Source organism: Apteryx mantelli, chromosome 26 (assembly GCF_036417845.1).
Source record: "Apteryx mantelli isolate bAptMan1 chromosome 26, bAptMan1.hap1, whole genome shotgun sequence".
In the NCBI taxonomy this organism is placed as follows: domain Eukaryota; kingdom Metazoa; phylum Chordata; class Aves; order Apterygiformes; family Apterygidae; genus Apteryx; species Apteryx mantelli.
This window is the reverse complement of record NC_090003.1, coordinates 831,570-856,165: the sequence shown is the minus strand read 5'-3', so window position 1 is coordinate 856,165 and position 24,596 is coordinate 831,570. Positions and strand designations below refer to the sequence as shown.

Below are 24,596 nucleotides of genomic sequence, written 5' to 3'. Positions count from 1 at the left end.
CGACCGAGAGGAAACGGCCCCAGCAAATTACAGTAATTTTACATTTGGTATTTATAGTCCGAGATTTGCAACTTAAAAGATGACAACAAAATTGTAGGATTTACCGTTTGAGTACGTCAGTTTTGGGGGTTTTTCTTTAAACACGGAAAAAGCCCCGTTTGACTTCAAGCGTGAGACGAAACATCTGGTGCCACAGATATTTCTGAATGTAATATTTAACTGTCCGTGGATCTCGAAAGCAGTGACAGCATGTTGACTAGCCTTGAAAATGTCGTCAAAAATAGATCCTTTAAAACCAATCTTTCCCACGGCCTACAGTGCACGGCCAGGGCGTGTTTCCCTACCAGCAGGAGCGTTCAGCACCCGGAGCGGCCTCGGGCGCCGCTGGTCTCGCCGCTTCAGGATGCGCCGGGCTCCGGGGAGCCCTGAGCCGGCCGTGCCTGCGCGACCGGGATGCTTTTATTCGTACCCTGACGCGTTTGCTCCCAGAAGCTCCCTCCTCTCCGGACTGTTTACTTTGATGGTCCGCGATGGCAAAAGCACTGCCCGATAATGAGGAGTTGCTGTGGCAACCGTGCATTTGATGAACACCGCAATGGTGCCGGATCGCCTGCTGGCGGAGACACATTTGCCTCTCCGATTAGGGAACCAGTGGGAACGCGAGCGCCGTCCCAGCTCGTCCAGGTCCTCCCGCTGCTCCGCCAGCCCTGGCTCTGCCTGGAACAGACTCGTTTGCAGTCTGCTCCCGGAGCCGAGGCTGGGGGTCAGCGAAGCGCCGGGAGCCCCCGGGATCCCGGGATCGGCGCTGCAGCAGCCCGCGGGTCCTCCCGGGCTCAGCCCTGGCTGCGCCGCCGCTTCTGCTGCCGCGCGGCCGCTGGCCTCGGCTTCTGCCTCTCCCTTCCCGCCTCCGGAACCAGACCGCCACCGTTGCGAGTTAGTATATTCTGCGCTTTTTGTTTTCCTCCTAAAGCGGCAGCACGCTCTGTGATCAGGTTCTCACTTTTTTTTGCGAAAAGTGCCAAAAACCGCATTAACAACAGAAAGCGGGGACGGGCGTGCTGGCTCCGGGGAGGACGGGGAGGCACGAGAAAAGCCGTCGCCACCCGCACAAGGAACGCGGGTCGGAGGGGCCCAAGGGCCCGGCTCCTGCACGGAGCAGCCTTCGCACAGCGCGTCCCTGCCCGCGAGCCGTGAGCCACGAGGCCTCGGCCGGTGCAAACGCCTCCGGGGGCGGCTGCGAGGAGAAGGCCTTCTCCGAGGGCGTCCCTCACCGTACGGGGACCGAGGCCGCGCTCCGCGGCCAGGCAGCATGGCGCGGCGCGGACGGGTCGCGCTGCCGAAGACCCAGCGGGCTCCCACTGGCTCCGTTCCTCCCGAGCCGGCGAGCTCGCAGGCAACCCGCCCGGCTAGCTTACGCCTCGGGTGACTTCAGTCGACGTGCCCCATCGCTTGCAACGTTTCAAAGACGACCATAGGCATCGGCGGAAAGAATCCCACTGCTTTTGGCGGTGAGTGGAAAACCATCTCCATACAGCGCTGACTTCACGCTGCGGTCAGATGACGCCTGCGACACAAACAGTAACTCGGACTCTTCTGTTCCAGTTCATTTCTGCATTTCCATCAGGAAAGCTCAAATAAATCAATAATAAAAAGTAATCTGAGAAGCTCTGAGAGCCTGCGAGGCTCCTGCTGAGCAGGAGGCGCCTGGAGGAGAGGGCGGCCGAGGTGCACGGCGGTGCCCGCAGCCTGTGCCCGACGTGGGCAAAGCCGGGGGTCCTCGACGAGCCTGACCCGGCACATCCAGGGGGAAGCCTGTGCGGAAAGGCCGTATTCGGTTCCAGCCTCACTGCGCAAAGTCTGCCAATGAAAGGCAGAGTTCACATGGGAAGTATCCGTATCTCAAGAAAAGTGTGTTTAAAAAAGAAAAAAAAAAAAACAAACCTCTTTACCGCTCTCTGTCCAGTTTCAGACGTATCTTAGTAAACAGATCAGCAGCTTAAGACACTTGAAAAAAAGCCAAAAGCAGAAATGAAATGAATGAGCAACATTTTAAAATGCTTTTAAGCAAACACTCTTAGGTACAGATAACAGTCCTGCATGGATTTAAACAAGGCAGCACAAATACTGTGTTTTCACAGTGTTCCACAGCTTTGGTGGGAATTTTCCAGGATCCTGTGACTGACACTGGGTTTTAAATAGAACATAAGTGCAGTGCTGCTTTTCTTACAGCATCTGTTGCTTTATGCTAATTAGTCCTCACAGCTGCTAATTATACCTTGATTTCTGGTGATATCTCAGCCATATTCTTCTTTAGAAGGGGGAAATAAAACTGGATCCGTGGGCCTGGGCTATCTTTTGAAACAGCAGGTGCTAAAAACCGAGCGGCTCTCTTCCCCCCAGCTAGGAGCCAGGCTGCGCTTCGCACAATGCTCCATCAAGCAGCGTCATCTCGCACGGAGCAGTTATTTACGCCCAAACCGTACTTCCAGCCTGATTGCTCATTCTTCGTTTTCTCAGGGGACTGATGAATTGGGTATGATTACATGTAGACACTGAAGAAATCGGTGCCATAAAGTTTGTTTCGCTTATCAGCAGGTTGGACTCGAATCTGCAAGCTCAAGAGTAGGAACACTGCTTTCTTTTCCAATTCTTCCGAATCGTGATGTATTTTCTCTTATGTAAATCCAGCGCAGAGCCAGATTTGATTTTCTCTAACATGATCAGTACTTAAGGGTATTCTCCTGAGCCGCAAACGGAAAGGCAGCTCTAATTTGTTTCCCTGTCAGTTTATCAAATCCTCTTCTACCTGGAGAGACGAAGCGATGCACCGGCTCTTCACGTCCGCCGGGCGCGGAGGTCTGGCTGCACCACGGGCTGCCGCCGCGCACGGGAGCTCGGCAGTGGTCACTGTGCGCAACACTGGCCCGTCGCATCCGCAGCCCTGGCAGGACGGGACGGGACCGCGGCGCTTCTGCTGGAGACAAGCGGCCAAAGTTCTCCGTTTGGAAAGACTTGCGCAGCCAAAAGCCAGCACAGCATGCAATGACCTGCTGCAGCCAATATGAAGACTTTTCTTTTTTTTCCTCTCTTTTTTTTCCCTTTTTTTTTCCCCCCCTCTCTCTTTTTTTATTTTTATTTTTTAACGAAAAGGAACGCTTCAGTTGGGCCCCTGGTGCTGAGATCATCAGACCCTGAGCCTGAGGCCAGAGCGGGGTGGAGGCAGCTGCCGGCACACACGAGCTGCCTAATGTGATGCTTTGGGAAAGGCAGGTAACAGTCCTGTGTATGTAACGGTGCCTACTACAAGTTACAGTACTGTATCGATTCCTTGAAGACATACTAAAAGAGGAGCATGGATATAAAATGCTTTTTCAAGTATGGTAATCCATCACTGCTCTGTTGAGAGCCTGATTCATTTTGTTTCGGATACACGCAGACACTCCTTTGTAGGTAAATGAGAAAATTGCACTACTCAATTATCTTCAGCCTGTTACCCAATTTACCCATTTTCAACACTCCCAGGAGCTTGTTCCTTATTCTCTGCTAGCAGATTACTATGCACAGTGTCATTAGGAAGTGCTCATGAATTGTATGCACAAAACACCAGAATTGAAGTAAATGGTGCATTATAATTCTGTTGCTAAACATGAGCTCCAGATACCAGCTGGGAAGTGTGCACGTGTCACGATTAAGCTTTTGTCTGAACTGAGGCACTGTTGAATTTTATAGCAAATAGAAAGGAATCTAAACACTTTTGGAGGCAGAATTTGAGTTCACGGACCCTTGGATGTAATGATCCATCCAGCGAAGCGCCACGGAGAAAACACCGATACATGAGAGAACCAGCCCCATACTAGCGCCTTTCAAACACCGCGACCACCGCGCTCTCCGCTGCCCGCCCGTTCAGGCTGTGCCCGAGCGAGCGGGTTCTGCGCCCGCAAAGCCGCCCGCCTGCCTGGCCGACCCAACGGCTCCACCGCTGCCACCTCAGACCAAGAGAGGCCCAACAGCTCCTGCGGCCCACAAAAGACAGCAAATTTCCCATATTCCAGCTTCCCCGCGGAGAAACCGCTCCATTAGAATTCCCCATGCACAGTTCAGTAATGAAAAAGATCGTCCTTCTGCTGCAGAGCTTACGCTTCGGATAATCTGATCTGATACACTGCTGTTCTTCAAATTGGGCCATAAAACATTTAGAGCATATTCGTTCTGGGCAGAAGGTCTGAACTGTGTAAACAGAGTGAATTGTTTCTTGCTTGCGCAGAAAACGTTCCTACGGGTGCTGAGAAGAGCCAGGCTCAGCTGCTCCAGCAGCTGGGCAGCAGGCTGGCAGCTCCCAGCAGCTCCACGGCGCAGCCACACAGAACCGAACCGCCCATTTTTCACCCGAGATCTCAGAGACCTCCGAGCCAGCGGCACTCGGAGCAGCACATCAGCCCAAGCCACAGGCTCTCAGCCCACAAACGAGAGAAACCGGGGAAGTTACTGCAGCAAGCTCACAACCGGAGCGTCACTATTTAAGTGTTTTGCTGCCCGTTTTCTCACCAGCGAGTCAAAAAGAATAAAGCAGAGAATATTCCAGGACTGCTGCTGCTTCCTTTCTGATCCCACTAGGAAACAAATGCTAATGACATGGCAAAACGCCTTAATTACCCTAGCCTGGCAAGCGTGTTTGCCTGCCTCAGATCAGCTGCTCCTCAGAAGCGAGAAGACTGCACGAGTCTGAACCTTCTCCCTGGGGAGCCTTGGTCCAGCTCCCCGCACCGGTGACACCTTACTGTCCCAAGTCAACTAGTGTGCGGTCCTTTGACCGAGGAGGTGCTTCCGTCCTGCGTGTGACCTTCACCAGCCTCCACTTCATCCTCATCCTCCCCATTTCGGTGCCTTAAAGCCCTACCCCGCATCGTACCTGTATCGGGGCACAGCCACGGCTGCTCTCGCAGACTCACCCTTGCAAGTACACGGTGGGGGGCTCAGTCACGTTTAACGAACACAACTGTGAAGTCTGGTTTTACTCACCGCCATGTACAAACCCAAGCAAGGTGCAGTCCGATGGTCCCACCAAGTGAATCAGGCTAGACTGGCTGTAGCCCACAGTATGCGGCTCTGTTTAAAACAAACAGACAAAAAGCAGAGACGTCAAACCTTGCAGCAGGAGGCAGAGCACGATCTTGCCCGACTGCAACCTGATGTCTTGCAAGAACGCCGTCGGGAGCCCGAGGACGACCGCCTGGCTCACCTCGAGGGATGAAAATGTTGTGTTATGTCATTCAAAACTGAAACACTTTCACACCAGTTTAATCAAACAATTGAAATCGGTCCTGAAGAGTCCTGAAAGAAAAGGCTGTTTAATACATGATGGACTGCCAAGTCTCTCTAATATTAACCTACCAACTTTATTCAAATTCAGCTTGGTTTTTTTTTTGTTTTTGTTTTTTAATAAAGTTAACAGAAGCCTCAAAACAAACTGAAAATAACTGAATGGAATTTGTAGTTTGATGGTTTTCTTTCTCAGGCTATCAGTTGCATGCTAAACTGAAGCACTGTAGGCTAGATTTTCCTAAATCTGGCTTATTTACCTGTCTGCCATTTAACAATGTATCAAAAGGACCGTGCTTTCGGGTCAGCTTTACTGACATCTCTATTCCCACATCCCCAAGTAATGGCACGTACTGGCGTCATCCGACATGCAAGTGCCGCTAAATCTAAGTGACATAAATTGTGCCCTCAGATTGCCAGCAGAGGAAAAAAACGGTCTCCGAGGCCCATTCCCGGCCTTTGAATCTTTTGTTTAACGAGAGATAAAGCACCAGTTGAGGCACTTACTACAGGAAAAACGAAAGCGCGTACCCAGCTGGTTGCTATTCGAACCTCTCCGCGAAAGGCAACGGGAGCAAGAGCAGCGCGGAGCACGGAGGCGCCTCCGCCGTGCCCTCGCAGGCACACGCACACACGCGACACGGCACCCGCGAAGCGCAGCGTCCGCAGCCTTACCTTTAGTCTGTCTATCTGCGAGCAGGGAGAGCAAAGAAGAGAGGTATTTGAGCAACTTTCGTTATTTATTACCGCAGAGGCGACCCACTTCCATCCCCACGCAAACTGCAGCTACGTCCACGTACGGCCAGGTCCCTTTTGCACTTTAACGGGCTCGCGGACTGGCCTGGCGGGCGCTAACGGCGCGGAAGTTCGAGGCGTGCAAGCAAGACTTCCGCGATCCCTGGGAAGCGGAGCAGCTTCAAACCACGATCGCTGCACAGCAGTGGACGAACGCCTCCTCACCCGACAGCTCACCCCCCAGTTCAAACACCGGCTGACGAATTTCTTGTTAAAAAATTGTTTCCAGGGAGGGGCTGCACGTGCAGACAGCTGCGAAACCACATTCGCTTACTAAAAGCTTACGTTTTCCGGATTGCGGAACACAACTTGTTACCACCGCTCAGAACCCCGCGAGCCATCTCACCTCACCTTGGCAAAGACACGCGAAGCGGCAAGAGGAACCGTGTTTCGGAAAAAAGCAACCTGCCAAGCCGTCTCCGAACAAGAGCGAGGAACTCGTTCACCCCTTGCGATTTGTTGCTAGGCAACTGCTGCACAAAAAGCCCGGATCCGTGTACCGTTCTCACATTTTAAAGGTAGTTAAAATTAACAAGCTCCGGAGAAAGCATCTCCATTCAGAATGATAAAAATAGTCTGCAGGTCACCTCCTCTGACTCTCGCTCCAAGAACGGCGTCTTTGCTCACATACCTCACTACATCTCCAAAATTATATTGCAAATCCCGACACATCATTTCTGAGCACGAACTCTTAGCTACAGGCACTTGAAAAAAGCCCGAGTTGTCTCCTTGAACGCACAGATGCACGCTCTTGGACTGCACATGCTCTGCCACACGAGGTCTATAAATACCAGCGCGCAGCAGCGCAGCCCGTCCGTGCTCCGAGCTGCTGATCTGAAATCCCATCGCTCTCCAAAAACAAGCAACCAGGAGAGAAGGACTGGTTTTGTGAAAGCAAACTCCAGAAGACCAGCTGCAGCTGATCTAGTTTTGTGCAAAAAATCCTCCCTCTGTCTCCCTTGATCATTCAGATCTGGGAGCCTGGAGTCACTGCTCGCCCAGAGGTAACCTGGAGTAAGTTGGTGATGTTGATCCTGAAGGGAGAAGCCTGAAGAAAGCGTCATTCTTGGCCATCACGGCCGCAAGAGCTTCCAGAGGAGCTTCCTTTAGCCCGGACAGATCTCCCAGGAGAATGGAGACTTCACCAGGAGCGAGGAGGGAAGGCACCAACTCAGAGAAGTGACTCAGCTCCCTGCCGTGATCCTCTGACCACTTCCCAAAAGCCCTCCCGCTTCCTCCCAGCTGCCCCATACCACAGGGACGTTTCTTTAGGACATACACTGCTCGTGCTGAATGCATTACCTGGGTTGATCACAGGGAAGATCACATCCCCATTTCTCTGTTTAGTTTCCAGGCGATCCAGCTTTTGCTCTTCGTAACGTTTCCTTCCTTCGTCTTCCTGCTCTTTTCGTGCGTACTGAAAGGAGAGAAAACACGGCTCGTTCTCCCTGCGCACCCTGCCAAGAGGCGAGCTGTGCGCAAGCGGAAAGGCGGAGAGGCAGAGGATGGGTGCTCGCCGGGGGCTACCCTGCCAGAAGACCTGGGCCGGCCCTCGTTCCTCTCGCGCAGTATCCAAGGATACCTTGCGGTACTGCGGAAAACCGAGCGCTGCCATCAGCAGTGGTCTCGGGACACCTGGCACCAAATCAGCGGCGGCGGGGCAGGGGATCAGGCACTGACCGGCACCACTCTCCGCTGGCACGCGTCCCAACGAGCTCCCTGAAACGCTCCCAGAGGCGCGCGAGCAGTCCCGAGTGGCGAGATGAGCCCGGCTGCCCGGAAGCGCTCCCACTCACCCAGGTGACATGGACAACCTCCCGCTGTTGTCACGATTTCGTACCAAAGTCCAAAGAGAATACGGCCTTATCATGGACCTGCCAAGTACAGTCACTGCCAGCATTTAAACACAGGAGAAACGGCTAAAAAGTACTGGGAACAACATCCAACGGCACTGCCCAGAAGAGACGCCAAGTAAACAGGCAGTGCCTGTGCCTCTCCGAAGGCTAACTTCCAAAGCTCAAGTGTGTACAAGATGATGTTTAGCAATCCCTGTCCTGAAAAGCTCGCGGTATGAAGACGAAGCAAAGGACGTGCAGCCAGAGGGCAAGGAAAGTGAAAAGCGACATCTAAATAAATTGTTCCCACTCCAAATTAATCCCTCCAGGCCCTCTACAATAGAGGGGGGAGGTCCCCGAGCTGCAACTTCAGCCGCCGTTTGCTGGCTAATGCTCCAAAGCTTTATGCCAAAGAGATGCTCTGGGACACTGCCGGCGCGGGGCACGGCTTCCACCCGGTGCCACTGCTTCCCACGCTGCTCCTTCCCCGCAGGTCGGCTTCCCGATGCCACCATCCGTCAGGCCGAAGGTCTCATTTCGTGTGCTCCCTGCCAGGGATCCTGATCTCCGCTTGCCAACATGATGAACACTCACTTTCCTCAGGGAAAAACCATAGGATTCTTATACGGTCACTCCCGGCCACCTTGTGCCAGAAGCACCGAGTTAGACAGATACGTGGTACTGTCCGTTTTAGGAGACAGGAGGAATCTTTACCTTTAGGCTACTGAAGAAATACTGTGCAGGACAAAGCCCCCCGAAGTGCTGAAAGTACCTGCTGCACCGAGATGCCTGGAGGTGCTGCTGGTTGCTGATTTGAAAGAGAAGAGAGAGCCGCTCCGCCGGGACCGAGAGTTCGCTTGAGCAAGCGTCTCCAGGTGACAAGGCTTCTCTCCTAGGTTCGGATTAGGAACAGGCATCTCCTTTGCTTCAGGACGGCGACGCCGGCACAACGCTGGCAGCTGCTTTCGTGGGCCCCTCCGCGGAGCGACCGCTTCGCTGAGTGCTGGCAACGCACCGATACGCCTGCACGTCTCTCCTCACCGGAGGAGAGCAGCCTTTGAGGACCATGCCCAGAAGAACGAGGGGGCTGCGGGGAGCCCTGGTCTCCCTCCCCATCGCGATCAGAAGCCCAGGGTCTCTTCTGCCCTCAGCCTGCACCACCGCTGCCTCAAAGACCTGGTGCGCAAGCACTGCGTCACCAGAGCAGAGGTCCCGGCCCAACGATGGAGCCAGGAGCCGCGCTCCCGCTCCCAAAGGGCACGAGGCCCCTCTCCGGAGCCGCTTTGGTACTGCACACCTGGCTGGAGTCTACCCTCCTGCCAACCTTTCCATATGGCTCTCAGAAACAACCACTTCTTCGGACAAAGTCCTCTACACCGTTAAGTGCTTTTATTCCTTGCAAACGGCTAGAAACTGAGCAAAATGTCATCAGGAAAAGGGTACAACTAAGGTAAGCGACCTCTCAGCAAGGGAGGGGAAGGTCTAGGTAGACAGCTCGTCTTGTGCCATTTTAATTCATTGAGCACATTCCTTCGTGCTCGAGGGACACACATGAGAAGTAACCTAATGCTCCAGCTGACATTTTGCTGGCAGACTATCCCTTGGTTAGGTCTACACCAGACATCTCTCTGGCTGCTACTAGAGGCTTGAGCACAAGATATTAACTCAATTAAAAAGTAAGACATCTGCCAGCTCCTCAAGGCTAGCGGCATGTGTGTAGAAAACCAAATTAAGACTGCATGTTCTGTTCTAATAGCTAGTCCTTACTCGTCGTCTACATGATGTGCTCACCTCTTGCTCAAAACTGGGTTGCAAATTTTGTTTGGAATCTTACCAACTTTCCAGTTGAAGGTGACCGCGTCATGACAAAACATCCAGCTCCAGCCAGAGTAGGGTAACTTGTCAGATTTTCTTTGGCTCACCTAACAGCTCACATAAAAGTACAGTTTCCAGGAAAATAAGCCAAGATCAGTCATTTTAAAGATCTCTAAACTGAGTTTGACAAACTGCAGAGAGATCATGGAAGTGTTACTTAAGACCTTCCAGAAAGGTTAAGCAGAAGATGAGTGGAGAAGTGATGCTTTAGCCCCAAGAACTTCAGCGGAAAAAACAGCAAGTGAACTTGTTCTGATTTTAGGCAGAAAGGAAGAGATTTATCAGGTGTGAGAAATGCAGCTTGGCAAGAAAAAGCCTGGGATCAAAGCTCCTTGCTCCAATGGATTTTTTCCATTTGCTCCAGTTAAAATGAATACAAATCCTGGCAGATGAAGCCTTTTCCACTAGCATATTGCTGTGACGGCAGTGCGTGACACGCACGAGACAGGACTACCCCTTCCCCAGAAGTCCGGAGAGCAGCAAGTCCCAAGGATTCAAGATTTCCTGGAAAAGCAGACCTAGTGAAAAATGACAGGTGTTTCCTAAAATATCAAACAAGCAACAGCTATGAGTAAAGAACAGAAGTTTCTGAAGCTCTCAATGAGGGAACGTGTTAGCAGCAGAAATTTGCTTCTGATGCGAAGGCAAGACGACGAAGCTGGGGCAGGCAGAAGAGCGCTCCGGCTGCAGGGCGAGCCACGCTCTCCCTTGGCGTGGGGCGCGGACCCGACACGATGCGAGCTGCGGCAGTTGTGGCCACCCAGTCTCCGAAGAGCTGGTGAGCACGTTTTGCTGGCGTTCAGGAACTCTTCGCTGCTGCCTCAAGGAGCCCACTGCTGCCGAGAGCACGTGAAAGCGAAGCCAGACAGCTTTAAAGGCAGGCATGACCAGCAGGGGAGGAAAAGCAGCGGTCTTGACCCAGACGACAAGAAGAAAGGTTTCCTCCTGTCTAAAGGGAAGCCGCTTATTGTACAGGGTCTTCGAGCCCAACTGATTTGTAGATAGTTTTCCAGCGGACTGAGGTCTGGGAGGGGCAATAACCGGGTCCGCAGACCGCGGACCGCACAGCCGCTCCTCGCCAGGGCCAGACACAGCACCCCGGCAGCAGCCCGATCCCGAGTCAGGGCACCGCGCGCACTGGCCAGCGCTTGGCTCGACGGGGCTGACGGCCTGCGGAGGCTTCGCGAGAACCTCCGGTCCACAGCAGCCATGTATTTCAGACCTGACAGCTTAGTCATGCAGTTAAGAATCTGCTCGTTTTTGAAGCCAGAAGACCAATCTCTTCACACACGTGCGCACTCCCTCCGGCAGTGCCAAGGCACATGGTAAAGCAGCAGCTGCGGGAACAAATGCCAGTTTGGCAGAGGTTTCCTGCACTCTGAGCTGCAGACTGACCTTGCTTCAGGTAACCGCTGGCAGTGGGGTCAAAGCAAGCTTTCCTCCTCTGGAGGAGTCTGCTCAGAGAATGCATGCTGGATCCCGTTTGTTTTTACATTGTTTTCCCCCCTCGAAGAATTATCACAATGAAAAACAGAGCCCTCTCTCCTACTTCTGTTCATCAGCTGTACGAAAAGCAGAGATTGCTTCTCCTGGTCATCTGTTGCTCTTTAAACAGAGCTGTTTTAATCGGGGCTTAACGCAAGCCCACGAGCACTGAAGCACCTCCATAGCTGAGACTCACCCATGCATCTAGCTGCCAAGCTCCAGGTTTGCAACGCAGCTTCAGACGTCTCTGCAAATATTGCTGCTGCAACCGAGAGCCCGCAGGCACGACGAGCGGCCTCCTCTCTTTGCCGCGAAACCAGGTCTCCGACCGCCGTCCTGCCGCCACTGCAGCCTGCCGCGGCAAGGTGGGCTCCCCCCAGGCTCTGCCCCGAAGCTCTGCAAGGTGGGAGACGACCGACACGCAGTCTCACCTGAATAGGAGGAACTTCCACAACTTTGTTCACGTTCTTCAGAGACAGGGGCACGTACCACAGGGTTGCTTTGTTCGTCACCTTCTTAGCCCCTGAAAGAGAGCAAGCGGCGAGTAAAACCGGCACCGCCCGTGCTAAGGATGTGCCGCCCGAGCGGAGAAGCCCGCGGCAGCAGCCCGCTCGCCCCAGCGCCGCCGGGGCCCGAGAGCGGAGGGCAGCCAGCAGCCCAGGCGACTGCCCCAGCACAGCCCCCAACCCGGCTATCGGGTGTTTCCTGCACAGTTTCACGACTCGTCCACCTCCTTCTACAGGATCCTCGGCAAATCGCAGTCTGAGGAAACAGGCTGGTCTCTCCCGAGGCCAGGGGACAGGCCCAGGGCAAGCAGAGCTACACCGAGGAGCAATTCGCCTTTTCGCGTAGTTTGCAAGCTTGAAATATCTGTCACGGCAAGTGCCCCAGATACCCACGCGTCACAGGGAGCACGCTCAGGATAACGCGCTTGCTGGCAACGCTACGGCGCACGTATCTCCCATTCCCGGAGCACCGCTGCTGCATCAGGAGGTCGCTGGGCTGCTGGAAACACCGGGCTGCCGGAAACGCGGGCACCAGGCGAGGGGTGGACAGGACGCTACCCTGCTTCAGAAACGCTCCACTCTTGTGGCCCTGCGCTTTGCCTGCGTGCGAGCACGTGTGTTTCAGGCATGTGCGCACACAAGGAAGGTTGCGCAAGTGCCGCAGACCCTGTGCGGCTGCTGCGCCGGTGGGTGTTTTGTGCAGCCAGGTGAGACAACCCTTTAAAGACAGGCTTAAACGTGACAGCGTCCAGCGGGAGCCAGACGAGACCGAGCGGTCAGCACGAACAGCGGCAGTGAGCTCACGAGTCACGTGCTGGAGGGCGCGGGCAGCTCCGAGCAGGCACCGTTCGCACCCCTTGATGGCAAAGAAGACTGTGATATAGAGGGGGGCTGGAGGGGCTCACGCACCGCTGTTTGCTCTGACCATTTCCAAGCTCTCGCAGCTGAACCAGAGTTGCCGTTTGTACATTTAGGTGCCTCCTGCGAACACAGGTACAAGATTACCTTCTCAGAGAGATCTAGGAATAGGTCAAAAACAAACCACGGACAGTCCTTGCACTTCTCCTCATGGGAACGACACTGAAGTCACTCGATTCCAGTGCTAGATAACATCTGACGTTTAAAATTCAAGAGGCCACCTCGAGGAAACCTACCAAGCGAGAAAGCACAGACATCCTTCTGCTAGGATGTTTGACATCCGAGTAGTTCACAAATGGAATCACCGCTCGTCTCGGAGACGCCACGCGCGGGCCAGGGCCGCACACAAGCTGTCCCGAGACAGAGGCCGTGGGACGCGAGACCAGAGAGAGCAGGTCATCCGCACGCCACCGTCACGGGCCAGGGCCGAGACCGGCTGCTCCGCGTGCCCCCAGCCGAGCCCTTCCCAGCACCTGCGCCCCGCCGCTCTCGCCGCCGCAGGTTTCTCCCGCGCCGTTTCCGAAAGCCTGGTCTTTACGGCTCGCGACGCAAACTCGGGCAGCCTCCGGGGAAGGGCTCCGGAGCCGCCTCCGGCCGTGCCGACGCCACGACGGCGCCGCGGCTCCTCCGCCCGGCTGACGGGAGCCACGGCGCGCGGCTCGGATGGGCTGCGGCACTCTGCTCCCTCGGCAGCGCAAGCAGGCGGCAGCTGCGTTTCTGCCGCGCTTTGAATCCGAGCGGATCTGACAACCTGCTCCGGGAATCAGACTTGCTGTCACACCCACTAAAACCATCCTGACAAGCAAAGCTAGTTACCGCAGCAACCGTATGAAAGGACCTTTTCAGGCCTAAGTGAGCAATGCGCGCTAAACTATGCGGAACAAGTTAATTGCAGATTTTTACATTCTTTAATAAAAATTATCAATAGAACTGTAATTCCCAAGGAGCCTACTTTGAGTCTCGGAGCTACGCTTCTCTTTTCCAGCGCTACCTCTCCCTCAATCACTTCCAAGCACGTTTAATATTTTGACAGTTAGTATTAGTCAAATGAGCGTTCTCACTTGCACAGCCAGCACGTTAGTTTGGGTGGCTGCATTTATATTTGACAAGTGCGTTGTCAGCGCTGCAGGTCGGGGGGCAGCGGAGGAGGTGCTGTCGCACTGCGTGACATTTACTGGCTGATGGCTTGGATGAGCCGAGACGGGAGAACCACGGAGGTAGGCTCCATCCACGAGGGGTTTTCTTTGCAAAGAAACCCGTGCGAAATGCCGGTGCCGCGGGTGGGCGACGCATCCCGGCTGCTCGGAGCCTGCTGCCGGGTGGAGGGACGGGCTAGCCTGGAGCAACGGAGCGGCGGGCCGAAGCGGTCTGCTCCTCTCCGGAGAGCGCAGCGGGCCACACGCTTGCTAGAGCCGCCGCTCCGACCGGCCTTGCCCCAGACAGGCGCCGCCTGCCTAAGGAATCCAGAAGCCGTCAGCCGCGAGGCCGTAAACTGGGTGTTAACAAGCCGCTGGGATGGGCGGCACTGCAGGAAAGCCAAGCAAACAAAACCCATGGGTTACGAGGCCAAGGGGAAAACAAGACATTACTTCCTCCAGGTCCTTATAACCGGCAGGACTCGGGTTTGCACGCTGCACAAGAGCTTGGCGCTAACGAAACGTGCCGGCTGGCAACGTCTCCCGGATCAGCCTCCCTGGCTCCCGCACCCGGCCCGGCCTCACCGCGCCGCCTCCGGAGACCGGGACGCGCAGGGCCCTCCTGCGCCAGCCCCACACGGCCTCTGCAAATGCAGCTTGAACCGATAATTCAAACAGCTCACTGCAAAGAGGAAAGAGAGGAAGCTTGCACTTAGAAGTAGATGCGATTTGACAATTTCTGGGTGCTGTTTTTGGTTCCTCCATTTCTTGCTTGGATTTCAAGAGAAAGAGCCTATGTCAGATCTAATCTATGCATTTGTTAGGAACAGCTAAGGCTAAATAGACCTCATTTCCCTGGGCGACACTGGAAGTTTTTGTCATCTCTTTTATACCTGAGACTGTCAGGTGATGTCAACAGAGAGGAAAACTTCTTGCAAAAAGTTGCGATTCTTCAACAAGCTAGAAGGACAACTCGGCACATCTGCCGTGTTACGTAATGATTTTTCCATGACAGAAGGTCTTGCCTGCCACCGCAGGCAGAAGAGGAGAAAGAGAAGATGTTTCTTCAAACCGAATCTCCTGACTGCCTGGAAGAAACCAATACGAAGCGTCCAGAAAGTCGGAGCGAAGGCCACTGATGCCTCAAACACGTACGCAAAGCACAGGGCAGTATTACACAGAGACAGGCAGCACCGTGCCCTGCAGACAGGTCTTTCTCGCAAAGCCGTCCGGGAAGCTCAGTTTGTATCAGGAACCAGCCGCCTGCAAGCAAGGAGTTGTGTATCGAGAAACCATACTGCTCGGCGGGAGAGCCGTCAGGCTAAGCCTCTCCCCCCCAAACCTCCTCGGGGAGGGCGAGACGCCGCTGCCTGTGCCGGGTACCCAGAGCTCCGGCTGTGGGGCTTCATCCGCAGTGAACACAAAGACAAGATTTCTCATCTGCTCCCTGTCTGATATTACAAGTGACAAAACAGGAAGGACAAAGGTTATCAACACGAGCTCTTTGCTTATTGCACTCATTTCTTCAGATGCTTTGAGGGCTAAGGAAATATTTTCACCACTGACCGGTACTGCACAACTGACTCTGGAGCCCAGGTGGGCACATTTATATCAGCAAGAGACCCACGGGACCTCCTAGCAGAAAGTGGAACATCGCAGAGAAGAGGATTTGAACTGGCATTGGCCCCCCATTAAAAAACAACAACACAGGAGTCAATTCCATGAGCCCCTCCTTGAAGAAAAAGAGCAAGTCCTAGAAAAAGTCAGGGCTGCACCAAACAGTACTTGACTGTCTCAGCACAAAAATGCTTTAACCAAAAGAAGACCCCCCCAAAACCTTGTGCACGCTAAAACAGCCATCACGACTGCATGCAGTCGCCCTGTGGGAAGATGAAATTGGGTTACCAGAGTTACCTTACCGCCTTGGAAGGGAGTATTCAGATCAAACCAGAGCCAAAGGTTGATCTCACGAAGCTACAGATATTCTCCTGACTAGATTCTGATACGAGAGCAGAAGATTTGCAGAAATGCCTGAAAAATGGATCAGAACAGTCTTGCGAGAATTCTAGCAAACAGATGATAGCTGCAGGTTCACAGGCAAACACAGCCCTCTAGTGTCAGAGTAGCGGCTCTCCGAGAAGAGCAGCACGCAGCGCAAGAGTCGCAGCCCACCACGGCCAGCAGGGCCCGTCCAGGGCAAGGCGAAGAAGGACAGACCAGGGGAGGCTGCTCACATACACCTCACTGCCAAGAAGCAGACTGCAAGCTTTGCTCTCCCTTCCTGCCACCAGTCGCTATCGTATTGCAAGACTAAGTAACGACTGCATCCGATGCCAACATGCAACAGCATTTTGATCAGGCAGAGCTGATTAGCAAGAGTACACCACATCCTGTGGCTGTTTCTTCCGGGAGGGACAGACGGCTGTGTGACACAGCGTCACTGAAGCTCTCTTACAGCCCCTTTCCTGCACTGAAGAAACCGCGACAAGAGCTCCTTTCAGTAGCCGAGAGGAACCGAGCGACGTCCATCCCCAGCGCTGGCCTCCCACCTGCTGCGTGACCCCCGGCACCGTACAAGGAGGATCTCAGCAGCACAAGAGCGCTTGAGCCCACCGGAACCAGGAGCAGTGTGGCACAGCAAGAGACACCCTTCTCACCGCCCTGCGAGAGGGCAGGCAACGAGAAGAACGAAACACGGCCTTGGGACAAAACGGAGCCGCTGCTCCCCGCTCCCCTGACAGGGCAGTTTGCGACTTGCACTTTAACAAAGGCAGCACAAGGAACAGCCATTTCCTACAGCTTGGACCCAAAACACAGGCGTGGCCACCGCAGGAGAGCTGCCTTACCAGACCAGACCTCTCTCCCTTCTCGACCTGCTCCGGCCAATGCTGGGAAGCAGCCTCACGTTGCAGAGACCCCCGAGAGCTGCCCCCGCCGCCGGAGCCCTCCGGGGGCAACGCGCACCGCGGGCGCGTTTATGGGGCGACAGCCTCAACCCGCGCCTTCCCTCCGCCCGGCGCGCTCTCCGCTTGTGCTCCCTGCCCTGCCGAAGCCCAAGGTCTCCGCGTTTCCTGGGAAACCGCCTCCCTCTCCCGCAGGCTCCTTTCCGTGCAGCTGCTGCGCCGGTCCCCCAGGCTGCACCAGCCTCTCCGGCAGTCGAGCTACCGGGGTCGCTTGGAGCGACACGGAGAAGACGACACTGCCACACGCTGCGTCACGCTAGCTTCGAGCTCCTCTGCACCACTGAAGATGTGTTGGACCTTTTCCCAGAAAGCTGCAAGCCAGAGATAAAAGCTGCGTGTGGATAAAAGCTTTTCTCACTGACCCCCTTCACACTACAACCTAGGCTTCACTCTGGCACGGGCTCCTCTCTATTAACTTCTGATAATAAAAAAAAAGCGTTTGGCCAAAGCACCTTTTTTTGCTGACGCCAAACACAGCGCCGTTAGCAAGGGCAGAGGTTCTGCCGGAGGCGAGGGCCAGGCGGCAGGTCCTGGCTGCGGCATGCCAGGCAGGCACGGCTCGTCCTGCTGGGGCCACTCCACCCGCTCAGGCGCGTGGCCCAGCGGGAACGAGGCGCTGCTCCCCGGCCCCCGCCGAGAGCCCCCCTCACTCACTTCCACACCCGCTTGCAGATCATCTTGTAAAAGGCAGAGCAAGTGAAAGAGAGCTGGGCAGCACAGGGAAAGGAGAATTTAGGAGACACCCATGCAAATAGCTCTACTCCACATCCAAAGAAAAACGGTTAATACACTGTACAGGGAGAAGCACAGACAGCTGTGCAAGTGCCAAGCGCGGCGGAAAGAACAACGGAGCACAGACAAGTTCCTTGAGAGCCGCAGAACAGAAACAGATTGAGAGAAATCTCTTTGAAAGGGAAATACCATGGAGACACTTTGGTAAGTCCCGCAAACTTCCCAGCAACCCTCCAGGCACGCAGAGATCGCAGGGGATTCACAGGACTCGCTGTCGCCCTGTTCCGGCAGTGTCCCCGATCAGGACTGCGAACAAAGCGATAATCAGTCCTTTCCTCGCCGCCCGAGACGCTGGCCCAGCACACGAGCCCTGCTCGACGGCTCTGCAGCCTCGGACCAGATCAGAAGGCCTCTGCCCAAGGAGAGGGAATTTCTCTTTGGCAGTGGCAGGCACGTACACGAGGCCAAGCAAGCCGTTGCCTAACCCGTGTCGGAAGGGTCTGTCGGAGAGATTCAACTTCCCGGAGCCCAAATCCTCCCCTTGCCAGGCCCTAACCTACAAGTCCCCACATTATCAGGGCTCCCTCCCTCCAGAGTCCCAAGACTATTCAGTACCTGAGCCCGAACCCCATAGAAGAGCGGGGTACCGCTCCCTAGAGAGGGGGTCAAGGCATCGCTATACTGCTAGGGAGCTGGGGCAGGCGGGTGGGACTGTGCTCGGGACCCTGCCAGAGCAGAGAGCAGCCCCGCTGCGGCCGCGCAGCGTTTAGCTGGGACACAAACCTGTGTCTTTTATCTGCTTTCCCTGGGGATTGCTCAGGTATCCCCAGCTGCCCTGCCCCAGAAGCTGGAGAGGAGACTCCTCGGTTCCTACCCGGCAAACTCTACGCACAGCCTGCGAAAGCTGCTCAGTTTTGAGGACAACCTTCATTCCCCGAGGGAACGCAGGGCAAGCCGAACACAGGATGACCCAGAGTTACCTACCTGGGACTTAGGCAGCCCACTGACTCGGGCCTTCACAGCACGCGTGGAGGTTTTGACCTCCAGTAGAACAGAGCAAGCAGAACGAAGCACTGCCCGGAGGTACCTACCCGTTAAAATGTTTTCAGACAGCACGTTGACTTGGACTTCCACAGAGTGCTTGGAGGTGTAGGTGATCTCTGCACTGACGTTAGCCACCTCGCCAATGCACATGGGAGAGAGGAAGTCTGTACGCTCCACCCGAGCCAGGGCGGCCACGCAGGGCTCCTAAAAATCGCAGAAGAGCCAAGGTTAACACCCGCTGCAAGCAAGGCTCCCACCGCCCTGGCTAAGCCCCGAATGGACTCTGCGCCTTGCAGAACCGTCACCCTCTGCCTGGAGCGCAGGCCAGCAGGCCCCCGAGGCTTCCCAGGCCCCAAAGGAAAACCAGCAGGGTCAGGAGGTCTGGCCAGGGCTAGATGCGTGCCAAGCTGAGCGCTGCCTTGCTAGAAAACGTTAACGATTCCGCTACGTCACAACCAAAGCGAAGAGGGAGCATGGAGTGGAGACTTCATACAGCAGCGTTTGTCAGCGCCACGAACCGAAGGAAACCCACTGGGGGGCCCTGGGCAGAGACAACACTGGCCAGCTGCCCCTTCGCTCCCCGGCCACAGCTCTGCCGCGGATCCTTCCTCAGGGGGCCCTACCGACTCCCCCCTTGAATAAACAAGGAGCTTGTTTATTAGATAAGAACCCAGTTTCCAAAGCTGTGATGAATTATCCTGTGCACAAAACACAGGTTTTATTACAGTCAGTCAAAGAAGCGAGGCTGAGCCACTAGCCAGGGATAACCAAAGCACTGCAGCTGAAAATAAGTTCTCACTCCTATAGTAAGAGAAAGTCAATTCTCATATAGCTTAAAGAAGTTATCCTGATGTTGGTCATTAGATTAGTGTGTAGAGAAATCCCTGCACTGACTGAAACCAGCGCCTGGTTTGAGCAGTTGCATTAGTGGCCTTGCAAAAACCATGTCCAAATGATTGCCTCAAAACTTGTTGTTGAGCAGTGGGCTGTGTCTTCCCTATTAAACAGGGATCAAACGTAACAAAACAATCTGGATGAGCAGGACTTGAGTCCCATCAGAGAGGCAGTAACATTTCAGGTACTCCTGAACACTGTGGAAACATTTACAGCTCAGCCAAAAATAAAGGCAGAGTTCAGGGGGATGCTACCTAGTCTAGCAGTGGTGGGGGGAAGCTCCAGCAGCGGCATCACATCAGTGGTTTGTACTCCTGGTAAAGATTAATTACTATAAAGATCTCTGAAAACTAAGCAGTTTACCTTCTGAAGTCATTAAGGATACTACGAGATCCCTCGGGAGGAAGGCTAAGTGCGATGCAACGCAGCGCTCGGCGCACTGTCGTCCCGCCGGAGGCGGCAGGGGAAGGCAGGCGCAGGAGAGACACCCGGGCTGCTCTGCCTTTTGCCAGGCTACAGAGGTGCTCCCCTAGGAGAGCCACGCGGGAGCTGCAGCAGTCTCCGGTGTGCACAGCAGACCTTCCGGCTAGGAATAAAGGCAGCCGAGCAAAGCCCCACGGAGTCTCTCCACCTGGCAGTCGGCTTCTCGCTGCAGTAATTAGTTTGCAGGCGAAACCCCACGGGACACAGACAGACTCTGCTGCTTTTGCTCCTGCACACTCACCCCTGCCTGGGAATTGCAGTGCCGAGTGCTGATGATGGCTCCAGCCTCCTCGATCATCTTCAGCACGGTGCCCCCGTGGACGTTCCCCGCGATGTTCGCATCATCCGGGCGCATAATCCTGCGGGAAAGACACAGGGGCTCAGCCGGCCGGCTCGCCCTTCCCTCACCGCGCCCAGCACCGCGACAGGCGGGTTGAGCCTCCCACCCCAGCGCCCCTCCAGCGAACAAGCCCAGCAGGGAACCAAGGTCAGCTGGTGCCAGAAGAAACGAGAAAGGCCATTCTCAGCTTAGCAGGAAATTATTTAATGTGCCCAGCTAGTAATTTCAGTTTCTCTTTCCCCAGCACAGGTACTTTACTGGTGCAAGCACGGGCAGCGCAGCCACCTACCAAAAACTGAGAATTCGCGTCTCCTGGGCACGACGCATCTCACGGTCGTGAATTTACAGTTAGTCACTTGCTGACACACGCTGGTGACGGGGTTGGTCTGCCACCAGATTCGGGGGTGCCCTCCAGCAAAGGAAACAGGCGAGCGCCAAGGCACAGCCGAAAATCCCCACTCCCCCGCGCCGCCGCAGCAGGGGATTTCCAGACTGCTGTGCTTTCCAGCGCTTCATCGCCACCCTCCTCCTCACCACGCTGAACTTAGGGTTCAGGGAGAAAACACGGAATAACTCTTCCTTCCTCCCTTCCTTGCAGAAAATGGTGGTTACCAAATCTGGAAGCCAAGTCGGGAGCAGGAGCATCGCCCGGCACGCGGAGGCGTGCCTGCAGCACCGCGTCCCGGGGGAGCGAGGGCTCTGCTGCCTTCGGCCAAGGCAACGCGCGGTGCAGGCACCCGGCCAAGCGCGGCGCCCGGCAGAGCTGCGCCACGAGCTGGCGCGGCTTCCGCCAGCTCTCCCCCGGCAGAGAGCTCCCAGGCACCGGTCCCCCCGCCGCACACGGAGCGCGCTGCCCGGAGAGCGCGCCCGCACCGCGGCACAGCAGCGCTCCAGAGGCCTCCTCCCGCGCGGGCACTGTTATCAGAGGAAGCAGAGCGCCAGCCACCGCACCAGCCCTTTCCTTTCCCTTTCCCTTTTTTAAATGCTGCATGCAGACTGGCTGCTTTTCCTAAACTAGCTTCTGTCCCTCCGGGCCAAGCCAGCGGCAGGTTTGGGAAGCCACTGGATGCCTGCGGCCACCGGCGCCGAAGCCCCCAGCCGCGACGGCTGTTCTACGACAAAGTCAGCCCGGCGCGAGCTGCGCCAAGACGTGCGAGAGGTCGCATCCGCCGTGCCGCTTCCGACCTCCGGAGCTCCGGCACAGAGGGGGCAGGAAGCACGGCAGGGAGACGCTGGACCCCGGCCATGCTCCGCGGGCACCTACCGGACGAGCTGCCGGGCCATGCCGCCCCGGCACAGCCACGCTCCGCGGGCACCTACCGGACGAGCTGCCGGGCCATGCCGCCCCGGCACGGCCGCGCTCCGCGGGCACCTACCGGACGAGCTGCCGGGCCATGCCGCCCCGGCACGGCCGCGCTCCGCGGGCACCTACCGGACGAGCTGCCGGGCCATGCCGCCCCGGTTGGCGCGGCCGCTCAGCTCGGTGGCACCGCGTCACGCCGGACGCACGTGGCGGCAGGACCGGCGCTTCCTGCGTGGCCACGACGGGAAGCGCCGCTCGCCTCACCGCTCGCCTCAGCCGGTCGCCACGGAAACGGGCTGTGGGCGAGCGCCGTCGCGGGACGCGGATGCGGGTGGGACGCGGGATGCTGGATGCGGATGGGATATGGGATGCGGGATGCGGGACGCGGGATGCCCGCGGCAGGGGCGGCCCCGCTGCCGGACGGCTCCCCCGAGCGCCGCCCGCCGCCTCCGGGCCGCAGCGAGGAGGAGGAGGAGGAGGAGGAGGAGGAGGAGGCGCCGCGGCCGCGGGGAGCCGCGCGGGGGCCCCGCCGCGCCCGGCCCGGCCCGGTAACGGCTGGCGGCGGCTCGCGGCCCGGCCGCCGCCCCGGGCAGCACCGGCGCCGTGACGCGACGTGACGTGACTCAGCGCGGCGCGGCGCCGTTACCTGGACACCTGGATGGCGGCGGGGCCCGGGCCCGCGGCGCCCCGCTCCGACATGGCGGCTCGGCTCGGCTCGGTTCGGCCCGGCTCGGTTCGGCTCGGCGCGGCCCGGCTCGGCTCCCCGGCTCGGCTCCGCCGCGCATGCGCAGTGCCGCGGGGCGGGGGCGCTGCTGCGCCGCCGGGCGCCGCGCGGGGGCGCCGCAGTGCGCCGCGGGGGGCGCCGCGCCCGTGCTCGGCGCTGCAGGGCCCGGCGCGCTCGGCGCTGCGCGGGGCGGCGGTTGGTGCTGCTGCCCGCCCGGCCCGGCCCGGCCCGGCCCGGCCCGGCCCGGCGGGGCCCCCGCGGGCTACGGGCTCCTGCAGGAGCCCCACAGCCGTCTCTGCTCCCCGCTGGGGCTGCAGCGCGGCGGGGCGAAGGGGCTGTCGGGGAGAGCGGGCGTCTCCGTGCCACGCAGCGGGACGCGGGCCGGCATGTGGGCAGCGCGCCAGCGGGGTGGTGCCCGACCCGGGCGAGCACAGCTTGGCGTCGCCTCAGGGCAAAGCCACCGGGCACGCGGAAGCTGCAGCTGCTTGCAGAGCGGCTGGCCGGGGCACCCACCGAGCCCGGCGTCCCCGCCACCGCTCGCAGCCAACCCCGTGACCTGCCGCGCCGGCCACCGTGCTCAGCCTCCCTCGAGCCGCTGCGGAGCCACACCAGCTTCGCCCGTCGCACCAGCTCCGCCGGCCGGGGCCGCTCGTGTCACTGCCGCCATGCCTGCAGCTACGGGCCAGCAGCACGCGGCTCCCGGCTCTGCCTGGGCTTGCCGGCTCGCTCTGCCCACAGGTTTCCCTTCTGCAGCACAGCGAGTGGCCCCATGCTGTGTTTTTTTAAGTAATTACCAGTCTCATTACACTTCCTCAGATACCAGCAGATGATCCTTGGAAATGCACGTGCACACACACACGCACCCACTCGCACAGTCCCAGCCAGTGCGGCGAGCGCTTCAAGGGCCACCCCCCCCTTGCAAAGTGCATCTCAGAGAGATTTGTTTCACCAAGGGCCCAGGCACAGCGGTGCCAGGAGCCCCCCGGGAGCCCCCATGGCCCCCTCTCGCCTAGCCCTGGACACGGGCTGGAGCGGGGCTGTGCAGTGCTGGTGACGCCCAGCGACACCGTCCCCGCGACTCTGAAGGTCAAGCATTTTCCCGGCCGTGAGAGTTCGCACCCGGAAGCCATTGCTAAAAGGAAACAAAATGCAAGGCTGATTTGCATTTTCCCACGTCTCGCCTTACATTAGAAGAGCAGCGCTGAGCTCTAATTATACCCTTCCGCGGCGCTGCAGGGCAGCCGACTTGTGCTTTGTGCCCTGACTCCGTGCTGCTGCAGGCAGCTCAATTGCTGGAGCTGTTTGCATTGAATTTTAAATGCAGGCCTGGATTGCAAAAGACACACCAGACCGAAACTGCTCCCCGCTCCACCCGCAGGCTCAGGAAGACGCTCCCAGACCGAGGGGTCATGCCCACATCTCCCTCCCCCTCCCACGACCAGATCGCAGCCGAGTGACGCCCATTATGGAATTTTCCTGGCAAGAGATTTCCGGGGCATCCTCCGAGTTGCTCCTTTGAACTCCAGCACTTTTCCCGGAGACGTCCCTCCTGCGCTCCGGGCCATCGCTTGAGAAAGGCTCTCGCCCTGCGCAGGCGAAGTGGAGCTGCTCTCCGGCAGACCCTGCCGCTTCACATGCTCCTCGGAGCTGCACCCAAATCCCCCGGTCCTCCCCACCCGGGGCCAGACAACTCCCAAGCCAGGGTTTGTCCCCAGTTCCTCTGGTTCCTTTGCCAGCTGAGGGCTGGACCAGCGAGGCCGTCCTGGCCCCGTCACTGTTGGGGCCCGGAGCTGGGGAGGGGAGGAAAAAGTGGGGAGCTGCGGTGCCCCCCGGGCCCGGAGAGCAGCCGAGGAGCCGCCGGCACCCGCGTGGGGGCTCCCTAGGGCTCAAGGGGCCCCACAGCACCCCACGGGCCCCGTGGCGGCGCCGGCTCTGCCTGAGCGCCCGCTGCGCCGAGCCCGGCGCACCCATGCCAGACACGTGCGCGCAGCCAGGGCGAGCTGCCGCGCTGCTTTCCCACGCTGGCGCCGTGCTGCGTTACCAGCCTCCGGCAGCCGGAGGCTGTGCCTGGGACCCTGGAAACGCTGAGCGAAACTGCTTACTCACTGGGAGCCCCCGTGGGTGGCTGAGCCGCGCTCTGCGCAACGTGCCCGGGCAGCTTCCCGGCCCGGCAGCCCTGCGCAGGCGGCGGCACTGTGCGGCAGGCGCTGCCCAGGCGCCCCGGGGCGCGCAGCTCCGTGCTCT

The 24,596-nt window shown here is 57.5% G+C and overlaps 1 protein-coding gene across 2 annotated transcripts in view; it reads right to left on the bottom strand.

The window, feature by feature from the left end:
- The window catches only part of ACOT7 (acyl-CoA thioesterase 7), a 30,929-nt gene extending 8,534 nt beyond the window's left edge, over nt 1-22,395 (bottom strand). The window contains exons 1-7 of one of the 2 annotated variants that reach the window (XM_067310832.1): nt 22,275-22,395; nt 20,227-20,344; nt 18,656-18,812; nt 11,741-11,832; nt 7,417-7,531; nt 5,995-6,009; nt 5,020-5,106 (exon numbers count right to left, since the gene is read on the bottom strand). In XM_067310832.1, coding sequence (XP_067166933.1) covers nt 5,020-5,106; nt 5,995-6,009; nt 7,417-7,531; nt 11,741-11,832; nt 18,656-18,812; nt 20,227-20,344; nt 22,275-22,327 — 637 coding nt within the window. In that variant the 5' untranslated portion in view covers nt 22,328-22,395. The remainder of the gene's footprint in view (nt 1-5,019; nt 5,107-5,994; nt 6,010-7,416; nt 7,532-11,740; nt 11,833-18,655; nt 18,813-20,226; nt 20,345-22,274) is intronic. The other variant, XM_067310833.1, reaches the window with a different exon arrangement.
- Nucleotides 22,396-24,596: the final 2,201 nt, after the last annotated feature.